The sequence below is a fragment of the Diuraphis noxia genome, unplaced genomic scaffold, assembly GCF_037042655.1.
Source record: "Diuraphis noxia isolate RWA-SAM2 unplaced genomic scaffold, SU_Dnox_SAM2 contig0002, whole genome shotgun sequence".
In the NCBI taxonomy this organism is placed as follows: Eukaryota; Metazoa; Arthropoda; class Insecta; order Hemiptera; family Aphididae; genus Diuraphis; species Diuraphis noxia.
The window spans coordinates 85094913-85115181 of NW_028301712.1; the positions used below are offsets into that span (position 1 = coordinate 85094913).

General features: G+C 25.9%; 4 protein-coding genes and 1 long non-coding RNA gene across 9 annotated transcripts; 2 read left to right on the plus strand and 3 right to left on the minus strand.

Moving 5' to 3' along the window:
• The first annotated feature begins 176 nt into the window (after positions 1 to 176).
• On the plus strand, positions 177 to 7457 carry melt (ventricular zone expressed PH domain-containing protein melted). Of its 3 annotated transcripts, none has more exons than XM_015512136.2 (15): positions 177 to 449; positions 1235 to 1331; positions 1402 to 1562; positions 1972 to 2116; positions 2213 to 2387; positions 2448 to 2611; positions 2678 to 2887; positions 2959 to 3125; positions 3204 to 3323; positions 3394 to 3494; positions 3594 to 3744; positions 3819 to 4116; positions 4837 to 4972; positions 5041 to 5561; positions 6594 to 7457. In XM_015512136.2, exons 2-15 carry the CDS (start codon positions 1284 to 1286, stop codon positions 6837 to 6839), a joined length of 2643 nt encoding a protein of 880 aa, XP_015367622.1. In that variant the 5' UTR covers positions 177 to 449; positions 1235 to 1283; the 3' UTR covers positions 6840 to 7457. The 3 variants fall into 3 exon arrangements, with proteins under 3 accessions (XP_015367622.1, XP_015367623.1, XP_089075450.1); XM_015512137.2 differs by having other exon boundaries at positions 3858 to 4116; XM_089219324.1 differs by lacking the exon at positions 1235 to 1331 and having other exon boundaries at positions 178 to 449.
• On the minus strand, positions 7280 to 9242 carry LOC149059030 (uncharacterized). Its single transcript, XR_016190221.1, has 3 exons — positions 9214 to 9242; positions 7507 to 7643; positions 7280 to 7413 (listed from the first exon to the last, which is right to left on the minus strand). It is a non-coding gene; the product is annotated as an uncharacterized LOC149059030 (long non-coding RNA).
• Positions 9243 to 9414: 172 nt separating this feature from the next.
• LOC107164332 (thioredoxin, mitochondrial) lies at positions 9415 to 12551 on the plus strand. 2 transcript variants are annotated; one of them, XM_015512115.2, is made up of 4 exons: positions 9415 to 9527; positions 9810 to 9868; positions 11210 to 11409; positions 11492 to 12551. In XM_015512115.2, exon 4 carries the CDS (start codon positions 11648 to 11650, stop codon positions 12059 to 12061), a length of 414 nt encoding a protein of 137 aa, XP_015367601.1. In that variant the 5' UTR covers positions 9415 to 9527; positions 9810 to 9868; positions 11210 to 11409; positions 11492 to 11647; the 3' UTR covers positions 12062 to 12551. The 2 variants fall into 2 exon arrangements, with proteins under 2 accessions (XP_015367601.1, XP_015367602.1); XM_015512116.2 differs by lacking the exon at positions 9810 to 9868 and having other exon boundaries at positions 9455 to 9527.
• A 510-nt stretch (positions 12552 to 13061) lies between these two features.
• Positions 13062 to 16117, minus strand: LOC149059031 (uncharacterized). Its single transcript, XM_089219325.1, has 2 exons — positions 16059 to 16117; positions 13062 to 15825 (listed from the first exon to the last, which is right to left on the minus strand). Exons 1-2 carry the CDS (start codon positions 16115 to 16117, stop codon positions 13254 to 13256), a joined length of 2631 nt encoding a protein of 876 aa, XP_089075451.1. The 3' UTR covers positions 13062 to 13253.
• Positions 16118 to 16654: 537 nt separating this feature from the next.
• LOC107164337 (RRP15-like protein) lies at positions 16655 to 19745 on the minus strand. 2 transcript variants are annotated; one of them, XM_015512128.2, is made up of 5 exons: positions 19622 to 19745; positions 19179 to 19517; positions 17292 to 17377; positions 17060 to 17210; positions 16655 to 16838 (listed from the first exon to the last, which is right to left on the minus strand). In XM_015512128.2, the coding sequence occupies exons 2-5, from the start codon at positions 19494 to 19496 to the stop codon at positions 16722 to 16724; spliced, it is 672 nt and encodes a 223-aa protein (XP_015367614.1). In that variant the 5' UTR covers positions 19497 to 19517; positions 19622 to 19745; the 3' UTR covers positions 16655 to 16721. The 2 variants fall into 2 exon arrangements, with proteins under 2 accessions (XP_015367614.1, XP_015367613.1); XM_015512127.2 differs by having other exon boundaries at positions 19576 to 19736.
• Between the last annotated feature and the right edge of the window lie 524 nt (positions 19746 to 20269).

Genomic DNA, 20269 nt, shown 5'->3' on the forward strand with positions numbered 1-20269 from the left:
TATTTTAACCTTATTGAAATTAAAATTATTATTTTTACTTAAAAAAAAAAACAATAAAAGATTGTTAAATAGTTAATCACTACTATGTGGTTCTACTGTAACATTATCAATTTTATAACGTGGAGTTTCTAATATCAGTATATCATTATTATTATATTTCAATGTTTGTTATATATTAATTTTATATACAATTATACAAATGTTAATATTAAAATGTGAACTTTGTCATAACAAAAGTTCAAAAAGCTAGACATCCTATTAAAAGTCAAAGAAAGTGTTGCTCTTCGAATTTATTCATCTTAAGTATTAACGGTGCTTGTAAACTTCTATATCAATTATTTTTTTATACATTTATCTTCTGATTTCTGAATTGTGTACCTATTTTATTTAGGTAGTCATTTATCCCAATTTTTTATATTACACAATTTTAAAGTGTTTTTTATTCATGGGTAAATAGTTGTTTAATAAATAATAATCAAATTATGTAGTACCTAATATATCATGATTACATGAAATAATATTTGTTTTAAAGTAGTTTAATTTTATAATTAATTAAGACACTTAAAACATTTTAACTTAGATATTGCTTGTGCATGCTACTTTATCTAGTGTTTGAAAATAATCATAGTTTGTCAGTAGTAGAAGTTTCAGTTATTTAATCACTTAATCACAAATTTATTTAAAATAATTAATAATTGTCAGTCAGCGAATATTTATAGTAAAAATATTTATTATTTATCTTTGATCATTCATCAGTATCAAGAACGAATCAAAGTATTCAGATATTCAGATAAATTTATATCTTTAAAGCCCAATATATGATATCAAGTTAAATGGTTATACTTGTATTATTAAAGGATTGCATAGGCTATTGTAATTGTATTTGTTGCATTGTCCATTCTATCACTTGGATATTAACAGTAAAAAAAATGTATATATTATTACTACAATAATGAATGTAGGTACAATATGTTTTTTCGATAATTTTAACTGATATTAATTAGTTTTGTTTAATAAAATAATTTTAACATTGCTTACACAATTATTAATATTAATACTTTAATAGATATAAGGTACCGAGTATATTCTAAAGTATAATCAATAACCAATTTATAATTTTATTTTCATAAGTGTTATATGGTATAATATTTATTTAGATTCTTTTGATATTAAATTGTATAGTAAATAAACATTAATGTTTCACATTTAAACATCTGTAATTTTTGTTATTTAGTTCCTTTCGTAGTATTTTGAAACTTTAGCTGTATTTAAAGTTATAAGAAATGCATGAACTGTTTACACAAGTATTGAACTACAAAGATTTATCCAAGGTATAATTTGATTAAAAGAAAGCTTGCATTTATTTGAATTCTTATTTATTAAAAAAATAATAATTTATAGGCTGGTGATTTATTTACTGTTCCTGATGATGCTATTGTGAATGATTTATCAGAAGTTATTAATATAATTTGTGAAATCACAAGCTTTCCTGATTATGTATACAATGACAATGATCAAAGTGTTGTGGAAATTTGTATCACAAGAGTTACAACTGCTATCAGGTATTATAATAATATATTACTTATGTTATTTTATTTAAGACTGTATTATACCATATTGAATAAATTATAATATATAGTTTTATAATTATATGCTAAGCCAAATTTAAATTAATCTATTCTTAAAATATTCACAGAATATGATTTCTGATGTAAATATATCAAGGTCGCCATACACTGCAACGGTTGATGGTAAAATTCTTTTGTCTTGATTTTGGCATTAAAATGTGTCTGATTTCTTTTTGGTTGCCACGTTTACTGCTGCAGTGTGTAGGATTCTTTAAAGCTTATTCATCTTATTTTAGCACTTAAATATTTAAAAATTATTTAGAGAAATGAATTAATAATATTTAGAGTATATTAACCTACTCCAATGTGTGTATATTAATCCATTGCATAATTAATTTGTCAGAGAAACTGGATCAATGGAACAGCATGCTGAAGCCTTGGTTACATTACTGGAATCATGTCTTAATCATAATCTCAAACCATCACAAAAAGAAGAAGACCCTCCTCATGCTAAAATATCATCAGACATAATATCCTGCATGTTTCTTGTTAGTATAAAATTATAATTAAAATTTTTTTAAATAAGCTAGGTATGTATATTATCCTATGTGTGTAAAATAGTCATTAAAAAATATTTATTTTAGAACTATAGCAAAAAAGAAGTTATGAAAAGAGTATTACCAGTGGCTGTGAAATTTTTACATAAAGGAAATAAAGTATTATCAAGAAATATGGCTTCGTATCTATCACTTGCAGCAATAGATAACTCTCCGTTACTATCAAATCATATACAACTCATTATAGATTCTATAATTTCAGGTAATTATTTTTATCAACTTTATAAAAAAGCCAAATCTATTTAAAAATGTAATCTTTTAGGTAATTATCCATTATGCCGAGTCCTTCCTCAGATCTATGAAGTAACAAGAGATCCGATTCATGATCATGCAATGGCTTTAGTTTCTTTACTGCCATTGTGTGAACTCACTGAAAAGTTGGCTTTATTACAACTATGCTCACTTATAGCAAACAATAAACCATCTGTTAGTATACTTGTTTCATCACATTATATTTAATTAATACAGAATAAATAACTAAAATATGTTTAGTTGTTGGAAGCTAGTTTACCACAATTGTGTGAGTACTTATGTACATCACAAACGGTTATTCCTACATTGCAAGTTTTTCTCAATTTAGCAAAAAACCAACCACAACTTCTATCTGATTATGTTTTGAAAATAAAAAAAGCTGCAGAATGTAATCCCAATGCTCTATGTATTGCTGCTCAAGTTTTATCAGCTGTTGGAAAAATAAATAAGGTCTTGTTATTATGATATTTGATTTTGAAACCATGAATAAAAGTACAAATTGTGTTGTTTTTATTAAATAGACAAAAGCACAAGAAGCATTAAATTTTATTATGGACCATTTAGCTAAAGTAGATCGAGGAAGTCAAAGTCTTTTAGTACGAGAAGCTACATTTCTTTGTTCTTGTTTTCCAATTTTATTTACTGATAAAATATTAGATGGAGTTCTACAAATAAGCCGAACCACGAAGTAATTATCGGAATATTTTGTTAGTACTAAAAATATGCTGTAGAGTTCTAATATGTGAACAATAATTGTTTTCTTCAGATCTCATGTAAATCAAATATCTGGTGGTATAACTATAGTTAAAGTTGGTGGAAATCAGTCACCTACTAATTCAAATATTACTAGAACTACTCAAACAGATAATAATGGAAGAAATTCAAGGTTGATTTTAGTACAATTTACATTTAATTTAAAAGTTTTCATAGAAATAATGAAATTTTTTTAAAAATAGAATAGTGATTACACCCAGACCTAGGTTAATGGCAGATAGTCGTAGTACTGGAAGATTACAATCCTCAAATGCTCATCGTAGTATGACGCGCTTAAATGCAGGTAAAAAAAAAAAAAAAATCAGGCAAAAATAACCATATAGAATGTTAATATAATAAGTATAATACTGTTTAAACTTAATTTATTAAATATAATTTTTAGTATCTGGTAGTAGAGTCGGATCAGTTGGAGGTTTGCATAAAAGCATGACTAAACTAAGTTCTAATCAAGTTTGTATTGCTAATACATCAAATCGTAATAAGCCTTCTACAACTAAAATATCAAGTGGTGGCGTAACAGTTACTACACCATTGTAAGTTTATATACCTTAGTTACATTACTTCATTTAAAATGTATCTAAATTTTGAATGTATTAAATTGTTTAAGAGGAACTGAAAGTATATTAACTACAAACTTCAATTACAGTACAAACTCTAAAGATTCTTTGGCTAATTCTCATAGTCAAACTTTGGCTGGACGTGTACAAAATTCTGTATCTCGACCTTTAAGTACTGCCGGAAGTTCTCCATTAAACCAAAGTTTAACTTCTCAAGGTCCTATCCAATCAAGTGGCCCAAGTCTTAATGTAGACCCTGGTGGAATCAATACAGGAATTTATTCAACTGTGACACCAAGACGAAGTCACAATACAAGTGTTACAATAATTAATTCAAGTGTTTCTCAGGTAATTAAACAGAAAATTAAGTGGACGCCACACGGTCATTAATTTTCTCCGTCTTATGAACAACATGGACAATTTTTTATTTTATATAATACGCTTTACTCTGTAATTTTTTTAATTTGAATTAATGCCTCTTATAAAATTTAAAGACAAGAATATTATCTTGAGCATCTTGGAGGATTTTATCGAAATTAACTGTTTTTTTTTTTGTACATTTTAAAATGATCATAACTTACTTAAAAATAATTTCAATAAAATCCTCCAAGAACTTACTCTAATTTTAGAGATTACAGATTAAAATATATTATTATGAATGTAAAATATGTAACATTGTATGTTTGTAAGGTGGAAATGAAAAATTCCTGTGTATTATATAATATATATATATTATGTATTATATAAAATTATCTTATTAAATTCTAATTCTTAAATTTATAAATTACTTACTTATAAGAGAAGACTTGTGTATTTTATATTATTTTTATTAAAATCAACTTTTCTTTTTTTACTAAGAATTGTAAAATCAATAAAATGATATTTATAATAAGCAATTTAATGTGGATTAATATAAAATTAAATGAATTAAAATATTACATAAGAAATTTAACTAAATAATCTTATATACATAATATTGAAAGAATTATACATTAAAAGCATTTTGTGAACTTTTTAAACTAAGGCTATAGTGCCTACATACAATTTATATATTTTATTTTATTTTAGAGGATAAGTGTATTTGAGCCATATCCAATGAGAGACACTATGCAGCATTTTTGTGAAAAACATTTAGATAAAATTAAATCTTACATGGAAAAAGTTTCAGTTCGAATTCCACCTCCTGCTAAATGCACTATTGAAGGTTTGTATTGATTAACTATAACTTTCATTATTACTTGTTTAAAAAATGTTATTTTCCTCAACATTTAGAAAGAAGAGCAAAAAAGACTGCAAAACTTCATTTTGCTTGTGAAGGTCGAGGTGAGCATTGCCTCTATAATCGTGGTTTATTTACTGTTCGTACTCGACATCCTCGTGTTTGGATTCATCTTATGTTTCTTGCTCTTCAAGCAAGATCATCTTCAGCACTTAGTTCACGCCATCCTTCAGTCAGTGCCTTAAAGAACTGCTGGGATATTCTCAAATGTGAAACCAGACCATTTCTGACGTTGGTAACTTCAGCATTCCCATGTGCAAAAGATCAGGACGCTGTTTTAAATGAACTTCGTAATAGTGGTTACTTTGATGTATTTGAACATTATAATATCAATGCTGGTGGATGGGGCTGCTTTTTATGTAATCATCCAGAACGAGCAGTTGGTTTTTTGCAAGATAGTCAACCAGTAATAGAGGGTCAACTAAAAGAAAAAAAAGGAAGGTGGAGAATATTTAAAAGATGGAGAACAAGATATTTTACATTGTCCGGAGCACATCTCTCTTACAAAGGCTCAGTAAGTCAATAATTATTAAATAATATTCATTATTCTTGTGTGTATGTGTATATAAACGGTTCATTTTATGTTCTAATTTTCTGACGACACTATTGAACAACACTTTTTTCACTGAACTGTTTCAAATACTTTCTTGAGTTGTATAACCACATCGCTCGAAGTTTCATTTTTTTATCTGTTGGGCGGATGAGATATATTGTGTTTAAATGTTACGGTTTTTTAGCGTATCATTCAAATTTAATTGAAATTTTTTTACAAAGTTGTTCCAAATACTCCTCAGAATGATTATTTACCGGAAACACACACACACTATTTCATTTAGACATTGATATAGACTGGCCAAAATTGTACCTAAAAATTAATATATAATTTGTTACATAAGTAGTTTAGATAATAAAAACACTACAACTTGTTAGAATGTTCAACGTCTGCCGCAAGCGATTATTTGTCACTTAGTCAGTGTACTGTGGCTCACTGAACTATGCCTGTTCATGTTTTTTCAGCTTTCATTGTGTACTGAGTTAATGTTTATTAATATTATTCATGAGTATTAGCATTTAATCGAATTATTTCAAGTACATTGACTTTGAGGTGCACTAAAACTGAGATACTTCTAAATAGCATTATATGATACATTTTTCTCAGACAAAGCCGGGTTTTGCAGTAGTCCTATATAAAATAACTATAGTTCTAAAAATAAACACAACATATAGCATGATGTATTTTTGTACAGTGGTATTTTACATTTCCACGTACAATAGTGTAGGTATAAATTTAACCAGTTGTGCTACAAAGAGGGCATGAAGTATGAATTGAGTACTTAATTGTAATTGTTTTATGTAGACTAGTTATTACTTATTTGTATAGTTAATAGTGCATTAATTTTATATAAATTGTGAGTATATTGTTCATACATCTTCATGATAATTTTAAATATTATGTATTACCTAATTTATTTTAACTTATGATTTTTGTTGTATATTTATATAAATTGATTTATTTTTAAGATATTTTGTTTATTTTTTGTTAAAGAAAAATGACAAAGAAGGGACTCCTATTGACATTCATCAGATCCGTAGTGTCAAAGTAAGTCGTGGTGCACGAAACATACCTAAAGCTTTTGAAATATTTACCGGAGAAGAATCTCTTATATTGAAACCTAAAGGTGGTAAAAATGCTGAAGAATGGGTACAGTGTTTATCTGTTGTTGTTGCACATTCACACTCAAAAGATACCACAAATTCAAGAAATTCAAGTTTAGTTAGGACTACTATATGAACAAATTATTAGTTTTATTGAACAAGTTTTATTAATTTAACATGATATTTGTAATGTTAATTAATAATATTTATTTTAAAGAGATTATAATATTATGCATGATGCATGAACAAGACATCCAAATGGTTTGATAATATTTAATTAAACTATATAGATTTTGACTATTTTTTTTTTTTTTTTTTTTTTTATTAAGAGAAAAGCCTCGATAACGTGACCATTGGCTTATTTTTACATCAAATGACGACTTAAATTAAATTGTACAGTTCAGTATCTTTCAAAAATAAAATTATGTTTTGTGTGGATTTTTCGTCAGGGCCCAGTGCGTCGTGAAGGTGTTCCGGTATGTTGAATTTTTGTCTTGCCTCTTTTGTGTCTCTGCATTCGGTGATAATATGTTTGATTGTAGATGTAATTCCGCATGTAAGGCATATTTTTGGTGGCTCCTTTTTCATGAGGTGACCATGTGTGTAATGCGTATGACCTATTCTGAGGCGATTTAGTACGACTTCCTCTCTTCTTTTGAGCGACATAGGGTTATTCCATTTTTCGATAGTTCTTTTTATCTATTTTTTGACTATTTATATTTTATAATTGATTAAAAAAATATTATTAAATTAATCATTTTTTTTATTTTAATAAATTGAGATACATATTTACATATACCTACCTACCATATTAATAATGTACATCTTCTGAAGTATATATGATAATTCATTATCTAACTTGTTATGTTCCAAAACAAAATCAACAGCTTTCTGGGTGTTCGATAAGTGATGAGTTACAAATACGATCACAGGAAAAAAACTTAAAAATTGTTTTTACCAGTAAGTTTTTTAAAAATATTAATTTATTTAACAGTTTTGTGGTTTAAAGTTTTGTCTTGGAACACTGTTATCATTAATTGTTCAATATTTTTTTAATTTATGATAACCTGTACATAAATGTGTTCAACCATGACTAAATCTATTTAGTCATGGGTTCAACTAGGTATAATTTTCTTAAACTCGACAAGATAATACCAAAATCGTATAAATAACACTAAAAAAAGTGTATAATATTTAAATATGAACAAGGTGGGTTATTTTTTCCTAGATTCAGATTCATAATATTATTCATATAAATATAGATTGTATATATATACAGAGGTCAGAGATATATTGAATAATATTTAGTTAAAATTCAAAATTGTATTTTATATAGCTGCAACACGGAAAAAATGAATATTGTTTGAAAATATTTCGGGGGAGGTATTTTCTATAGTTTTTATCTCAGTTAGGTTAGGTTATCTCAGTGTTTTTAACTTATAGCTAGTTAATGATTTAATCTTAACCGTGAATTTTTGAATCTTGGATTTTTTTAAAAGCAAATAATGCAGTTGTTTTACAAATAATATAAAACAATATTACCTATCGGTAATTCAGTAGTTATTTCAACATCTCACTTATAAATTATTCAGAAGAAATTAAAAATAATTACCATGTCATAGACAAACAATTACAGCAGTTATTTGTATTAGTTTTATTATTTTCATTCAGATTTTTTTTAGTGTTCAAACTCCAGCTCGCAAAAAAAAATAATTGAAAGAGAGTTGGTGAGCGAGCAAAGCGATCAGAATGAGTAAAATAATAGTTTAAACTATAATGTTATATTGTAGTAGGTATATTAGTCGATTTAAGTCGCTTTTTTAAAAACAATTTAATATTATTATTTATTATCCTAATATACTTTAGTTCTAAGATTGGGATTATTGTACATCGGAACAATAATATTTTTGTAGTTTTTTGCACCCAAGAAACATCTTTCTGAGGATATTAGGAAAAAAAGTCCCACGGATAAAAAGTCTCCAAATTAATATTTTATCGTAGGTAAGTATTTATATACATGATTAAGTACAATTTAAATTTATTGAAAATAATATAATAATATATCTTAAACATATAATGATATTGTTTAAAAAATATACAAATGTAATTATTCAAATATAAAAGATCTGAAAATAATATAATAGTACAATATCACAAGGCAAGAATGGCATTGGCTGAATTAGAAGAAATTAATCGGAAAAAAACAAAACTGTTAAAAAAAATTGAAGTTCAATTGAACATATTGTTATGTCAACGTTTTGATGAAGACAAATTTGCAGATATTCCTAATTTTTTAAAGTAAAATAGGTCAAAATATAAGAAAGAGATATTTTATATTTGAACAAATACATTTTTATATTTTTTAAATAATATTTTTATATGTTTAAGATATTATATTATTATATTATTTTCAATAAATTTAAAATGTACCTAATTATGTATATAAATACTTATCTACCATAATTTTTAATCCTAGAATTATTTTCAAAAAAATATGTAACATGTATTACCTATGAGCTATGTATACCATTACACATATGATAAAAGACTGAATTTAAATCAAATAATTTGGAGACTTTTTCCGTGGGACTTTCCTACCGGGGACGTTTTTTCCGTTTACACTTTCTGAGGAAGTGAAGACCGCGGCGTAAACGTAAACATAAAAAGTAAAAACAGCTGTTCAGAAACTTGATAACCTGTGGTTATCAATGATTATTCTAATATTTATATTACTATTTACTATTTAGTATTAATTGATACCTATTTTCAATTTACGTATATTACAATTACTAGTTACTACATAAAAAAGGAGTTACTTACTTAGGTACTTACTACTCAAATTGTTTGATATTTACTGTTTTCTTAGTGAGATTTTAAGATCTAAGATATTTAAACCATTACCAATTAAAAAAGATTCAACCATCATCATATTTTATTTGTTAATTTTATATTCAAATAATCTTATACTATACATTATCTAATTAAATATGTTAATGGTTTAATTTCTTATTTGTCTTACTGTCTTAGTGAACTTGAAATCAAATGTAAATACAATTTTTTCTTATAGTCTATAAATTAATCGTAAATATTATATTTATTTTAACAGGCACATATTAATATGGTTTAAAGTTATTAAATATAATTAAAATGATAACAAAATATCAGGTAAGGAGAAGTTTAATAAAGATCACAAAATAATACTTTTGCATATAATGAGTAAGGTAACGAATGAGTTAATATTAACACAGAATACATTTATTTATTCTGTGATATTAATACGTTGATGGACAGTAAGTTGCCAATGTTGCTGTGATATCAATAATGCTAAAATTTGATTTCAGGGGTTATTTTTAAATATTTCTGCTGTAGTAAAAAAACCCATGACAAAAAATTGTATTACTGTAGTATAACAGTGATATTATCAATGATCTCTTACGAAAAAAATAATTTTTCTGACCTCGGACATCTCATTATATCATTGGGCACCTTATTTCACTTTTATTTTTCTGTAGCGGTTTTCAAAAAATTACTGCTATTGTGGCGATGAAAAAAATATGGTTTTGTAGAAAAATAAGAAAGTGAAGCATCCATTAACATGTTAATATTTTTTGATGTTACATTGCCTAGATCATTTATATCTTAAATATTAAGTGTACATTTAAGTGTATGCTTGAATTTTGTGTATTAATGATTAGGTATACCTATATTAATATTTATAAGAAATAAATACATTTATATAACAAAAGATCTTTTTTATTATTAAGTGAAATTTAAAAGTTTCAGAGTCCCCTCTCATATTTGATTCAAACTGTATCTAACTTTTGTTCAGAATAGCTTATACCCTACTGAATACTTTCTATACCAGGGGTCGGGAACTTTTTCGTAGGAAAGAGCCATTTTTTCAAAAAAATACAAAACTATGATATCCAGGAGCCACACTGCAGGTTTGAACAACCTTTTTTTAGTAGGCAATAAAAACATAATAATACGTCTTAAATTTAGAAAATATGGAAAACTTTATTTCATTAATTCATTATTATTTATATTTATATTATTATTATTATTGTTTATACAAATATAATATTATTTAGTATAATATAATTTATATTTTACGGATATCGATATATTGATTATTATCCAAAGAGCCGCAGGTTGCTAGTTAAAGAGCCACATGCGGCTCCGGAGCCGCAGGTTCCCAACCCCTGTTCTATACCATCCTAGACACAGCTATATAATAATTGCAAATTTCTCATATCACAGTAATCGGACATAAGCTTATAATGGAAAAAATGAACTAATTGACTTAAAATTAAAATTTACTCTTATTCCACTTCACATCTAACCATGTAGATAAGATTTTATTAAAATTAACAAAAAAACTAAGATAATATTTGAAACCATTACTAGAATACTATCCAATATTCTGTGCAGGTTATTATTATTATAAATAATCATAATGATTTATTATTTAATATTGCATTAACATAAATGTATATTTTTTTATAGGTCAGATGTCTACTGCAACAATCGGTATTGGTGCTATTATTTTGATTGGACTTTGGTCGTCATCTTTTATATTGTGTCTTCTATCTCTTCGAACACGTCATAGTATTGGACCAGTTGTTTTGGTATCTACAGTTCTTATAACAACTATATTGCTTTCAATACCTCGTAGTTCAGTAGAAACATCTAAAGCAGATATTAAGGTATGAATCACACAAGATATGTTTAGTTTATTTTTCATTTATACATATTATTTAAATAATATTCATTTTTGTGCATTTTTAGATAGTAGATCCACTGTTTGTTTGGCGTTTAGCAACTCTGATTATACTGTCTATAAGTACAGTAATAGGATTAGCAGCATTGTTCTCTTCACATGTTATGAGTCGTAAGACTGTGCCACAACTTAAATCTTGGGTACTATAAACTATAACATAAACAATGTCCTTCAACCGATTTCGTTGTTTGGAAAAAGTTCATCAAACAACTAAACGATCAATGTCAGTTGGTCGTGTCTATCGTAAATCATTTACAGTATGTGGCAGTGAAGACTTTATACAGAATGTACTAAAAAGTGATATTCCTGTGATTGTCAATTTCCATGCAGAGTGGTGTGACCCTTGTTTAACATTAACACCAATGTTAAAAAAGATGGTTGGGGACTCGCCATCCATACATTTAGCAATTGTGGATGTTGAGAAGAATGCTGATTTGGTTCACACATTTGAGGTAAAAGCAGTTCCAGCTGTTTTAGCCATTCGCGATGGTCATGTCATTGACAAATTTATTGGACTCATTGACAATGACATGATCAATGAAATGGTGAAAAAAATATCTAAACCAGAAAAAGAATAGAAATAATGATAATCATTCATATATAATTGTATAAGAGCATTATATTGTGACACACGTAATATATTATATCTTTATTGTAGTTTATTATTAGCTTGCTTTTAAATCAGTTTTTAGACATCCATTTTTTAAATACCAATTATTTCTTAATATAATTACAAATTGTAATATTATTTTGTTTAAAATTCAGCTCATGTCTTAGTATATTCAACATTTACTGTTTTTCTAGTCACTATTATGTTATTTGTTTTATATTTCTATTGAAATATTTAATAATAATTTGTGTGTTTATGTAAATATCAAAAACTTGTATTAGCCATCTTATTTTTTTTTTTTTTAATAATAGTTTAAGTATTTACTTGTAAGACTTGATATAGATTCAATTCTATTTCAATTACTCATACTAATGGTGCAATGTGAGACACACCTATTCAAATTAAAAATTATTTCCTATTTTTCTGTATTTTCTGAAATAATATAATTTTAGCCTAAATATTTTTTGTTTTTATTTATATGTATTATATACGACCACCACAATATCTACTTAAATATTTTGTATTTATAACATTAGTAATTACAAACTTTGCTAGAAGTCATGGACTTAAATGAGAGTAACCATTGACTGGAGACTTCCGTGTAAGGCTGCAGAAATGGTTGTGGATTTATGCTCTTGGAGCAATTACTTTACTCCAACAACTTTCAAGCTTGTATTTTACTAAGATAAATACTGTAAAGTAATTTTTCAATTGCTGCCAATTGTTTGAAACATTTTCCATGGAAATCAAAAACTATATGTATTATGTATATTGAAAGACCCAATCACATGGCACCAGAAATTGAATTTTGTTATGTAAAATAGTATTATTCACACACACACACTGACACTTTTAATCTAAAAACCTAACTTCAACATTATAATTATATTCATTCTTTCATCCTCTCAGATGTTTCTTTTGAAATATTGCAACTTAAAATATTATTAAGAAAATAAATGGTTTTTATGTTTAAAGAAGAGACTAGTGTCACTGACATTAATCTTTAACAATAGATATAAATGATTATATATTATTAGTAAAGAACACATTTCTACATTTTTAAACTAAAGATCACAATATTTATATCATGAATTGATTATTTTATTAATGATCATGTCCATAGTATTATTTAAGTTGACCTAGTGATTAAAATATTATGATTAATATTTCTCATCTGTTTGTGTGTTGCATAAAATTGTCTTATTTATTGTTTTTTCTGGGAAATGTGAACTTCCATTATAAACTGGAGAAACTTCTTTCAGAAGTTTCGGCAATATATTGGTGCTTAAAAAATTATGAATCTTTACTGAATTCCTATGTTCTTGTTTCTTCTCAGATTTTAGAGTTTTGTTTATATCTTTTTTCCACTGTTCTTTCATTATATTCAACTTGTTTAATGTAATTTGTAACTTTCTATTTATCCTTCTTGTTATGCTTAATTCTTTATTTGGTGATATTTGACTTCCATTTGTATCAGTCTCGTGTCTAATATCTTTAAATGGACTACGACCAATCAGGGATATTATAGTATCTGTATAAAACTTGTGTTGTAAATTATAAGATATTGTTTTATCAGCCAATTCTAACGGTATATTTAACCTATGTACGATAATACCTTTATTTTTAGAATAATCTTCCAGATGATTTATAGATGTTGATTCATATTTTTGTTTGTTATTCATTAAAATGCTCTTTGTGATATTTCTATCTTGCATATTTGTCCCAGTTATAGAGACTTCTTGTTTGTCATAAATATCTGAGGTCTCAGATACAAAACTATTAGAAGCAATTGCAGTGTCTTGCTCTAAATTATTGTGATTCAAACATATTTTATTGTTTTCATTAACAGTCAAACAAGTGTCATCGCAACATTTTTGAATATCTGTTTTTAAATGATTATATGATAACAAAATTATAGCATTTGGGTAGCTAATATCTTTATTGAATATAAATTTTATTTGCTCCACACACAAAGGGAACATATGGAGTATATATCCTTGATTACGACAAGAGAACGAAGAAAGCAATTCTTTTATTAATGGTAATAAGTAATAACTATCTAACAATCCTTTGTTTCTATTGAAATTGTTTTCATATTCCTTATATTTTGCATTCAAATGCTTCAACTTAGATTTAATATTATTAATTTCAGTATCATTTTCAAGTAAATCTGTTTTATTTTTTGTGAATAATTTATAATTGTCATGCTCTTTAAAATAGTTATCGTAACTTAAATTACTGAGCATTAATGTGTTTTCTGATGTGTCATTTTCTAACATTTGTATGTTATTGTTTACAAATTCAAGGTTTTGTTTAGTATCCAATGTTATTTCATTGTCATTTTGTTCATTTAAAGAATAATTATCAACATTCAATTGTTCGTTAATCTGTTCAAACCATTCATCAAATTGAGCAGTTAATTTAACTAATGTGTGTTTGATATTAGTACGTTTTATGTATAAATCATTCATTCTTAACTCTAATTCAGTTAGATCATTTTTCAAAGAGGTAAAATAATTATTTATTAAAGTAGGTATGTCAATCAATTGTACTTGATAATATTTAGCTAGACGGTTCATAATATTGGATAATATGTGTGTTGGTTGCGCACTAACTAAAATTTTTAGAGAGTATAAATTATTTGCTTCAATAAAATCAAGTGTCCATTTTTTCATATTTGATATTATTGATGTTTGAAGTACCTGATAATTGGGTACAATAATATCCAACATAGAATCTATATTTAAGTCACTAGATATTAAATCCCATGTAAAACTGTTAAATTTATAATGGTTTATGATTAAATGGTCTTCCTTTAAAACCAAACGTGAACTACAAAGTTCATCACATATGGATCTGATAATGTTATTAAAACCATATGATTCTTGTTCTACTGCTAGTATATAATTATTCTTAACATGATCATATGTTGAAACAATAAAAACTAATTTGACTAATTCATCTACATGAAATACAGGCACTCTTCGATTCAACATGGAAATATACATTTCTTTAGGATTGTGCCAAGCACTAGTAAAAACATAACGTAAAGCATTTTCTTCGTGGCCATAAATAATACCAGTACCAATTATATATGTTTGAAAAATATCTTTGATTTTTGATGAATTAGATTTCAAAAGTAATTTCTCAAATTCAAAAATGATTTGATATTTAGCTATTGGCAATCGCTCCAAAACATCTTTTTCTGTAAAACTAGTATTAATTACCTCTTCATTCTCATCATAATTTTGATAATTGCAAGTATCTTTAGCCCAAGTCATTGCAGTTGATATTAATATGAACTTTCTAATAATTCCCTTTTTTTTGGATCTAGTTATTTCCTCATCACTATAATTAATTAATTCATTGTATATATAATTAAAAGAAAATCTAGCTTGTTCTAATTCTATTTCAGAACCATTAGTAATGTCAAATATAGTAACACCGCACTGCATTAATTTGGTTAAAATTTTATTTTTTTCTATGACTTCACAATTTTTTAAATGTTCACAACTTTTACTAACTTGTTCATTTAACAAATATGTAATTATTTTTAATTTTTTGTGGTCTTGAATTATTTTTTTAAATTTTGTTGGTTGTTGTAATGGCATTAAATGAGGTTTGTAAAACATGCCACGTTGGATAAATGTATTCTTTAAATAATTTATTTTCATTGTATTTGAAGGTTTATCTAAAAATTCTTGATACTGTTTTTTTGTAAGAAGTCCAATACTACTCATGATATGGATATTTTCAGTTAACAATGTTAAGTCTTGTTCTTCATTTATTATTTTGTGCAATTCAGTATTATAAAAGTTATCTTTTACCTTATTTAAAAGCAAAGTACTGGGGATATTAACAGAGTTATCATTATTTATATTAATTATTTCATTATCATTGGTAGTTTTTTTAAAATATTTTATGATATATTTTCCATTAAATGTATCACCATTATTGATAAATACCTTATTCTTTGAAAAATATTGTCCACATTGACTAAGGCGCTTAGAATGTGTTTGGGCATAGCTATATTCAAAGATAGTTGGAAATTGAAAAACGATTGATTCATTAGATAAGATATTAAACAAATTCATAATATCAAAAACATATACAACTAAAAATTAAACCTTATGTGTTTACTTATATTGTAAAACAAATGGGGGTTTATTACAACTCATAATAATCAAAAATAATATACTTTTATTTCCATAGAAACAAAATGATATTATATATATATACATATATCGACTGTTTATTTAAACAACAATTTAATATTGTTTCATTATTGATTATAACTATAATTATTATTATTATTATTTATTATTTTTATTATAATTGCTTCCAAATCAAGGATTCATCTTGTTCCTTAACATTAAAATTTATATTCATAAAATCTGTAAATATCATTAATATATTTTATCAAAAAAACTATAAGATACCAATGTACAACATATTATAACCATCAATCATTTTTATTTATACTGTAGTATTTATCTGGTAAATATTTAATTTTATTCAAAACATTAAATGTTTAAAAATGTATTTATAAATGATCATCAAATAGGTAATAGTTATATTTATTTTCAATTGTACAGTGTTTAAAATAAAAAAAAAACTTAAATTTAAATTTAAACATTAATGCCATCATCTTCACTATCATTTTCAATTTGTTTATCCCAATCTTTAATTTTAGTTCCGCCCATAAAATCATCTCGAAGAACGTCCCAACCACTTTCATCATTTTCCTAAAAAATATTGTATTATTTTAATCCAGCTGTTTGTAATAACAAAAAATGAATTAGTAATAAAATATCAATGGACAACAATGTTGGTCAAATGATTTTATCTTAATATTAAAACATTAAAAATATAATTAATGGTTATTAGATATTATACATAAAAAAAAGGTCATAGGGGATCTATCCTTCCCATCACCACTGATGAAGAAATTAATGCATGTACTTACTTTTCTATGATCGATAGAATCAATAAATGATTTTTTATCTAGGGATTCCAAAACTTTATCTTGTTTTAAAATTGATGGTCCTACATTCTTTAATTTCTTCTCAACAGTTCTTTGTTGCTGCTTAACTAAATTGAATAATTGTACAACACCCCTATACAAATTAGATGCAATAATATTAGAGATAAAATGTTAAACATTAATTATATATTCAATACAATTTAAAAATAATTACTTTGTAGCAATTTTTGATAAATTTTTTTCTTTAACTCTGTCACTAACTGAAGGTTTTTGTCTTCCCATTAATACTTGCTCTCTTATCTATAACAATTAAATTATAAATTATAATAGATACACCATTTAAATTATTAATAATATGAATCGTTGATTAAAGAATGGCATATTTTATAAGGGTGGTTGGCCAATGTGATATATCTTCTTAGTGTTTTAGATTCTGAGAAAAATGATGAATGTATTCCCTAATACATTCTTAAGTAGTAAATAAAAATACTCCAATATTCAACTTCAATAAACAAGGTTTTAAGAAGGGTTTTAGGTAACTAGCTTGGTATAGTATATTGTACATTCATAAGAAAAACAAAAGTAGTTTTCAATACTTATCCAAATAAATAAAAAAATTATATATACTATAACAAAAATATAAGAACAACTGTTTTCAACAAAATTTATTTTATTTTTTTATTATATAAAAATTTATTTTAGCTCTTTTTGCTCCAGACATTTTTAAAGTTATTACCTTTTATTAGTAAGTACAATTTTTTTTTTACATTAATAAAAAATACAGTAAAAATTTATGTAATATACTGATTAATTAATGAATTCCAATTTAACACTTTCCATTTACAATTAACTATTCAATAACATTGTATATTCAATGGTTACTATATAGTAAAATTACTTTTTGATTTTTGATTTTATCATAATTTTTGGTGTTGTAAATATTATAATGCTTACCAATTTGCAGTCATTAATGTGTATTAATTTCTAAAAGAAATTAATTTGTACTAAGAATTTTATAATTTATTTTATAGATAAATACCTAGGTGATAACATTTTTAATTTTTATAGAAATATTCTATACAAATTTACAATTCTATATGCTTGATAGATGTTATTCTACTCTATAGGGAGTGAAATTTTAGATATATTTCCATTAAGCCATCAGCCTACAAACAATGGTAATTACTAGTTATGTATGCCATTGAAAACATTTTTATTTTAATAAGATTTGATTTAGTATTGTTACAAGTAAATATTATACCAAAACATCCATTTACAAAAAACCTAACTGCACAACATGTGGCACCGAACTAACAGTTCATCACATCCTCACAGAATGCCGACAATACACAGAGGCACTCGATCAGCTGAACATCCCAACCACCTTAGATGCAGCCCTCGGTCCAAATGCAGACTCCACATTCAAAATTTTGTCTTTTTTAAGAAAATATGAATTGTACGACTTAATTTAAAATTATTATATTTAAAATACCAAAAAAATGTAATCAATAATGTAAAGTTTAAGACTAATGGCCGTTGTCGCCGATGTCCTTTTGATCAATAAAAAAAAAAAAAAAAAACATCCATTTCTAAAAACAAACATGTTTCATCATTTTAAATAATTAAAAAAAAAATACAAACCAAAAGGACATAGATTTTGGGTAGAAATGTATTTTTTAAAGTATTCCCTAAATTTCATTGATTGATACTTTTCAAAAAATCAAAATCTTGAAATTTGGCTGTTTATAACAGTAAAAAAAAAAAAAAAAAAAAAAAATGTTTTGAAAAATGTTTATCAATATTTACTAGAAAACCCTAATAAATAAATACATAGTGCAAACATCTTACAATCTAATTTATAAACTGTTATTAGAATACTCTTACACCTAGACCTAGTGTAACTGATCTCAATGTATAAGAATTGAGGATGAGATATCTCATTTAAGTGGATGATGCTGAGGTAGACAGGGTTGGAGATACTACCTATACCTATTTCAGATTTTATTTTTAAAAAATAAACATCTGTAGAACTGCATACTTTGTACATATTTGTTAATATTTGAATTTAAACATGGATAATATTTAAAAAAGTAATACCTACTCGAATTCGATTTGGTATTTTTGGTTCTAAATGTTCCAAGTCAGGTTTTTCATCTTTAATTTCTTCAATATTAACTGGTATTACAACTTTATGTCCACTTTTATCAACAACTTCAAACGATTCATCTACATCCTCTTTTTCTTGTTTTATTTTATGAAGGTCGGCTTCTGAAATGATCTTTGCCTTGGACAATACTAATGGTTTTCCTTTTCGTTTTTTTGTTTTTAAAATTTTACTCATAGCATCAGCCCATGCTGGATTTGCCATTTTGAGGCTATCGCTTGCTTCGCTATTGACATTCTCAGAGTCATCCATCATGATTTATTGGATGAGTGTTAACTGAAAAAAACTGAACTTAATAAACTATAAAATAATAATAATAATTTGAGTTATATACTTATATCTAAAATTGTAATTATCTATAACATTATAATTTATAATACCACAACAGCACCAACGGGCAACGAGCAACGATGCAGCATGGCGCGTATCTATCAAACTCGTGAAATAGTGGAACGACGAACGTTATCAATTTATCATTAATTATTTCATTCTAGATAATATTATCAAAGTTAATGATATCTAAAACACGGACCACGGACAAATGAATCAAGATTTTCTAAGAAGAAATTGAAGTGCATCGATAAGTATCGATTTAATTTTGAGTGTTCAAGTTACATGTTCAACTTCAACATACTTTATAGCGCTCCGTACCGACCACTATATCGGGATTAGACTTCAATAGTTCGATACGAGTTGGTACGTAACTGTTCCCAGTCGTTACGTATCGAATTCTTCTTCTGAAAATCTTTAATATCTATGGTTTCTAAGATGTTTCTCCTTCTTATCATTGAAGTCGGCCGCCATTTATAAAGCTGTAATGCTTACAAGATAATATTATCAGTCATCACAGCAACAGTAGATTTATTTACCAAATTATATAGACTGAAATCTGAATTTAAATTAATTCAAAATAGTATAGTAATTGTTACATACCTAACCTATGTAACATAATAACATCCAATTGATTGACCTATAGCGGAGTTTGAAGAATTAATACCTATTATGCTTAGAGAATGTTTATTGTGTTT